At 37.5% G+C, this 6,438-nt stretch overlaps 1 protein-coding gene across 1 annotated transcript in view; it reads right to left on the reverse strand.

The window, feature by feature from the left end:
* The window catches only part of LOC107676950 (HAUS augmin-like complex subunit 5), a 7,835-nt gene extending 3,141 nt beyond the window's left edge, over positions 1 to 4,694 (reverse strand). Inside the window, exons 1-14 of the mRNA XM_016471699.1 lie at positions 4,471 to 4,694; positions 4,334 to 4,396; positions 4,199 to 4,231; positions 3,700 to 3,724; positions 3,483 to 3,615; positions 3,109 to 3,268; positions 2,812 to 2,976; positions 2,573 to 2,648; positions 1,898 to 1,983; positions 1,750 to 1,804; positions 1,514 to 1,641; positions 1,328 to 1,409; positions 1,082 to 1,245; positions 360 to 411 (exon numbers count right to left, since the gene is read on the reverse strand). Coding sequence (XP_016327185.1) covers positions 360 to 411; positions 1,082 to 1,245; positions 1,328 to 1,409; positions 1,514 to 1,641; positions 1,750 to 1,804; positions 1,898 to 1,983; positions 2,573 to 2,648; positions 2,812 to 2,976; positions 3,109 to 3,268; positions 3,483 to 3,615; positions 3,700 to 3,724; positions 4,199 to 4,231; positions 4,334 to 4,396; positions 4,471 to 4,562 — 1,314 coding nt within the window. The 5' untranslated portion in view covers positions 4,563 to 4,694. The remainder of the gene's footprint in view (positions 1 to 359; positions 412 to 1,081; positions 1,246 to 1,327; positions 1,410 to 1,513; positions 1,642 to 1,749; positions 1,805 to 1,897; positions 1,984 to 2,572; positions 2,649 to 2,811; positions 2,977 to 3,108; positions 3,269 to 3,482; positions 3,616 to 3,699; positions 3,725 to 4,198; positions 4,232 to 4,333; positions 4,397 to 4,470) is intronic.
* Positions 4,695 to 6,438: the final 1,744 nt, after the last annotated feature.

Consider the following 6,438-nt stretch of genomic DNA (forward strand, 5'->3'; position numbering starts at 1 on the left):
TCACAACGCACTGGATAGCTGGCCAATCAGAGCACACCTCGCTTTTCAGACCGATGAGCTTTGTAAAAATCGACGCGTTTCAGAAAGGTGGGGCATAGAGGAGAAACAATAATGTACAGTATGTGGAAAATAATGTTTTTTTTAACCTTAAACGGCATAAACACGTTTCATTACACCAAATACACAAAATAAATGTCCTTTTTAGCAACATCATATGACCCCTTTACAGGGGCCATGAACTAAGAAATCAAAATTCCCTTGATCTTTTGATATATAAGGAGTCATTGTGCAAGTTTCAAAAAATCAAAACTTTCTTGATAGTCTAAAAACAGCTTATATAGAAGCCAATCTTCCAAAACGACAGATTTGGATTGTGCCAGTTTATGATGTAATTGTGCCGCTAAACACTGCCTCCACAGAGTAAGATCAACGCCTGCTTCTACATCATTGCCTGTTTAGCCCCGTCCACCGAATCGCGCACATAGTAGGTAAATGACAAGAGCGGCAAACGCAGGTCTACGCAGAAACCAAATGATAAACTTTATTTGATTAACTTAATTTTTAATGAAGTGCCATACCGAGTCATTAAGAACTTGGTCCTTTGTTCGCTTTATTTTACCGTGGATTCATTTACAAACAAGGCACAATTTGACGCATTTAAATTAAGAGACAATGTTGTGCCAAATATATTGGATCCGATGTCGCACCACAAAAGCGTGAATACCTGTTTTCATTATATGATAACTATTGTTTGGTCTTATGTATGTACTTAGTACTTATGCGTTTTTAACCTAAAACACAGCAGCGTCCATCTATAAAAGATGTTAGCCAATCATAGCAGTGGTCGTTTACTTCTGAGTCAACAATCCGCCACGCCTATTCAAACAGAGCGTTCTGAAGAGCGGGGTCAAAACAGGACAGAACATAGCCTATTACTTCTAAATTATGATTTTTTTATGTAAAAATCTTGATAACATTATAAGTGGACCTCAGAGAACAGTACAAAATAAAAAAAAGGCAGTTCATCTTATCTAGCAAGTAATTATAAAAAGTAATAGTTACTAATAGTTATTGACTTTACAAGTTCAAAAGTAAATATAATAATTTCCACCTGGACACTGGGTCTGATCCGTGTGCCGTCTCTGCTTTTCTCATCAAAGTCGTGAGTTCGGTCTCTAGCTGCCCACATCTGTTGCGAGTCTGTGCCAGTTCAAAATAACTCTGCTCCACCTCCTCCCAAGCAGACTGTGTGCAAACACACAAATACAATCTGAGCCAAGAGAGAAAGTGTGTAAAATGCAGTAAGATTATCATCTCAAATGATCACCTGTAACAGACTGTGGACAGGTGTTAACTCCTCTTTCTGCTCAGCCGACACATCTATTAGGTGATCGCTCTCATAACGAAACCTGCATTAAGTGCAAATGCCTGAGTAATAAGCAATAATTGATTCAATAACACCATTATTTATAGAGTGGGTTTTGATAACATACATTATAATGTAAAAACATACCCTAGATCCGAAACATCACGCTCCACATTCAAAGCTGCAATCTTCTCTTCTAACGCCACCTGCTGTCTGGAGGTCAAGGCTTGCAGAGCTGAAAGAACTTGGTTTGGAGGATGAGAGCGTAGAACGTTCTGAAAATTAAACATATTGAGGTTCTCATAAGCTGTTGTTGTGCAGAACTAAATGCATGCAGACACATAACAAACATGCATCCTCCTCAAATGAGTGTCTTCATCTACCTCCACTGCACTCGTCCAGTGCTGGATCACTGCTTTCCTTTGTTCATGAGTAAATCTGGATGAAAAACAAATGAATTAGCATCAACAAGGCAGAAGTGCTAAAGCTCTTCTATCTACAATATCAGCATCAAAGGCCTGTGCGTCTTACTCAGTGGACGGATTCACGTTTAGTTCACTCTGTAGCAGGCCCTGGAAGAAGAGAACCCTCTCGCTGCAGAGCTCTCTCACATCTTTCTGAAATGAGATAGAAATGGTGTTTCATGAGTTACAATCAGTGGAAAGACAAGTGCTTTAATCAAGTGGTCATTTGGGAGTTTGATTGGTTAAAATTATCCAATTAGGCCCAAAGTGAAAGATCAGTGAAAGTTTAGTTAAAGATTTTGTAACTACACCACCTAGCTTTCTCAAATGAAGGCCATTCAAAAGTAGAATTTTTGAATTTCAGAATTAAAACTGACATCAGCAATGATAAGAAGCCAAAAAGCAGCTATAATTATAATATTATAGTGTGCACTGAAATGAGATAGAAATGGCGTTTCATGAGTTACAATCAGTGGAAAGACAAGTGCTTTAATCAAGTGGTCAGTTGGAGTTTGATTGGTTCAAATTATCCAATTAGGCCCAAAGTGAAAGATCAGTGAAAGTTTAGTTAAAGATTTTGTAACTACACCACCTAGCTTTCTCAAATGAAGGCCATTCAAAAGTAGAATTTTTGAATTTCAGAATTAAAACTGACATCAGCAATGATAAGAAGCCAAAAAGCAGCTATAATTATAATATTATAGTGTGCATCACAAACACCATTAAATACAGCAATACTTACTAAAACCAATGGATCTGCTCCGGCTTCACTGTCTGAACTGTCAGATGGCCCAAACACCAGCTTCACCTCTGCTTTCCTGGACAATTAGAAAAATAATGTGATTTACAGGTTTGAGTCATATATGAATATTAATGCTTTTATTCAGCAAAGATGCACACAGCATCAGAATATGGCACACAGCAGCTTTAACACATTGTCTAATCAGTCTAAGCTGAAATAGAAGTCTGAAGGTGGCTCACTTGGACAGCTCTTCCAGGGCATGCCGCTGAGTGCCAATCACGTGTGTGTCCTCTAACAGTACGTTTCTCTCCTCAGAGCAGCGCTGCCTGAACGAATCTAACAGGATCGGTCTGTGCCTGCTTTCCATAAAGTCCTCCCAGTTCCCGTTCACGTTCCTTTCTGCTCAGCAACATAAGATATTAGTAACAACAACATAAAATACCATTCCATAATCTGATGTATTTTTAAAAAGCTTTAACACATTGTCTAATCAGTCTAAGCTGCAATAGAAATATGACAGTCTGAAGGTGGCTCACTTGGACAGCTCTTCCAGGGCATGCCGCTGAGTGCCAATCACGTGTGTGTCCTCTAACAGTACGTTTCTCTCCTCAGAGCAGCGCTGCCTGAACGAATCTAACAGGATCGGTCTGTGCCTGCTTTCCATAAAGTCCTCCCAGTTCCCGTTCACGTTCCTTTCTGCTCAGCAACATAAGATATTAGTAACAACAACATAAAATACCATTCCATAATCTGATGTATTTTTAAAAAAGATAATAAACAGTAAAGAAGGTAATCAGAGACTATTTTAATAGTTTGATGACTTAAAACCTTTTTCCCCCAACATAGTCTATAGTATAGGTAGTACAAAAGAGCATAAAGATGAACGGAAAGATAAAATAGGAACATTCACCTTCGGTAGCAAGTTGATCCTCCACTCTACTGATCTTTGTGTCCAGTTGATTGAGTTCAGTCTGAAGGGCATCAATCTCTCTCTGAAGCTCAAGCCTTCTCGCATCTTTATTCTGATTTTTCAACTGTTTAAGCTACAAAGAATAATCATCTTTAGCTGCACTTATCAACCCTTATAGAAGCAGCATAACAAATTGCAATCAAGTACTTTTCTTTACCTCTTTATCTTGTAAAACTTTGTACCTTAGGATTTAGATGGTCAAGGAACAATTCCACAGCTCACACAACCACAATTTAGCAAGTAATAAAGTAGCAGCTTGATTTTCAACATTTTGACATGACATACAGTAAAAATATATAAATTGTGGTGGGTCTCATGAAACAACCATATTTCATGTTTTATGTGTCATAAAATCAGTGTAATTTTAATATTATTAATATACGATTATATAATTTATTTTTGTTTATATATTATGTTTTTATTTCAAATTTAGTATTTGTTATAGAAAATATTTCCATTTATTTCTATTTCAGTCATTTTAGTACTTCGACTTAAGCTTTCTTTTTCTTCAAATCAAACATTTTTCAGCTTCAATCTAATTAACGAAAACAAATTTAATAGTTTTAGCTTAATCAGCGATAACAACCCTGCACAAAATATATACATACAGTATATGCATATTAACACATCACATTGTCAGAAAACTTAAAGGATACCACTGAATATTCCCCCTCATCACACGAACGTTCCTGTAAGATAAGTTATATGTCAAAGGAATATTGTATAATCAGAAAAAGTGCATTGAAGAAAACGTAGTAAGCATTCGAGATTGTAAAACCTTGAGAGCTCACCTTTCCTTATAAATATGTTGCGTGATATACTTCCAAATGGAAGCTCCAGGACCGACACACAACCTAGATAAAACGTAAACGATCAATCTAAAATCGTTGATGAGGATTAATGCTATAATTCATAACAACTCACTAACGTCTTTATATAGCCGTCATCCGGCAGTCTGGCTGCTGGCAACTCAAGTTCCTCAACAGCCCAGCGCTTCAGTTCCTGACTGAGACTTGCCATCTTTTTAAATCTTCTGATAATAATAAAACAAACCTGCAGTATAAACAAATCTCACTTCTTCTAATGCGAAAAATACAACAACAGTCAAAATACGCGGGAGACGTTTCTTCGCCCCCGTTTATTTTGCTACTTGTCTCTAACGGGGCCGATGCTGCCCCCACAGGTCAGTATACGAAAATCAGCACATTCACATCAGCACATATCTGTCCAGTACTCTTTTATGAATGTTCTTTTATTTTTCGTTTTCTTGAAAATAACGTTTTTTTCCTCTTGTCATCAATATTGCTTTTATAGGATTAAATTCACTGAATCATTAATCTTGACTGATACTCTTATTATCTTATTATAATATCAGAATCAGAATGAGCTTTATTGCCAGGTATGTTTACACATACGAATGTGTTTTCATGACAGAAGCTTCCACAGTGCAACAGAATGACAGTGACAAGACAACACACAGATAATAAAAGAATAAATATAGAATAAGTAAATAGGGAATAACAATATACAAATTGTTACTGGCAACAGTTCAAAGAGGGAGTGTGCTGGATGTGAGGGGTCCAGGGTGATTTTGCCAGGCTTTTTGCTCGCTCTGGATAAGTACAGTTCTTGGAGAGTAGGGAGGGTTGTACCAGTGATTTGCTCAGCAGTCTGAACTATCCTCTGTAGTGTTCTGAGGTCAGATTTGGTAGCTGAGCTGAACCAGACAGTTATTGAAGTGCAGAGGATGGATTCAATGATGGCGGAGTAGAACTGTTTCAGCAGCTCCTGTGACAGGTTGAACTTCCTCAGCTGGCGAAGGAAGTACAACCTCTGCTGGGCCTTTTTAACAATGGAGTCGATGTGAATGTCCTACTTCAGATCCTGTGAGATGGTGGTGCCCAGGAACCTGAATGACTCCACTGTCGTTACAGTGCTGTCCATGATGGTGATTGGGGGGAGAGCAGGGGGGTTTTCTCCTGAAGCCCTCCATCATCTCCACTGTTTTGAGCGTGTTGAGCTCAATATGTAACAAATATTAAATCTCTTTTGACTTTTTTTACTTACCGATTCATAGTAAGGTGTAGGCTACTTCAAAATGTCCCAACATTGATTTAGTCAAAGAAGCTATTGTTTCATTGGTATCTTTCTACAGAGATGATTTGTTATATTTCATTATTTAAATTCTTGATGAAACTATTTAGCTTGTAGGTCTATATGTTTTCAAATATCACTATTGCACATTCTCTTCACCTCCAATTCTTATCAGTAACGATTTGTAACAATATTTTTTTGTTGCATGTTATTTATTAATTTCCTAATTATATAGGTTCCTGTTGGAAGACGGCCAGCCATTTTTCCTCTAATCTTTTTTCATCATTATTTTGATTGTTATTCAACCTGCACAGTGATTTTTTTTTTCCCGTGACATAATTTTCTTGTCTCTATCAGAACTGACCCAATGGGCTTTATTGAATGTGCAGCATACATTTTTATACTGTTCAGCACTCAAGAAATTCAGAGTACCGACAAGCATGTGTTAGTAGTATTCATTGAGCAAATTTCAGCCTTTACAGCTCGTAACTCAGATACTCCGCCAAAAAACATCTGTTTGGTTTTGATTATTATCATTATGTTACTAAAAATGTCAGAAAATCACTCACTGCTCTGGACTGGAGGGGTCTCGGCTAATACGGCAGTGTCTGTCAAAAGTCGTGGGTGGGGCTTGTAAAATTTAACATCATATTTTACGGACTCTGTGATCGGCTTGCTCTGAGACGCTTGGCTGTGTTCAAAATGGCATACTTGCTTACTGCTCAGTACACAGTGCATACTGCCTACTATTTATTTTTTTTCAAGAATGGTGTGTGAAACAGTATACAATAAGCAACAAATA

This window comes from Sinocyclocheilus anshuiensis, unplaced genomic scaffold, assembly GCF_001515605.1.
Source record: "Sinocyclocheilus anshuiensis isolate Anshui unplaced genomic scaffold, SAMN03320099.WGS_v1.1 scaffold1403, whole genome shotgun sequence".
In the NCBI taxonomy this organism is placed as follows: Eukaryota; Metazoa; Chordata; class Actinopteri; order Cypriniformes; family Cyprinidae; genus Sinocyclocheilus; species Sinocyclocheilus anshuiensis.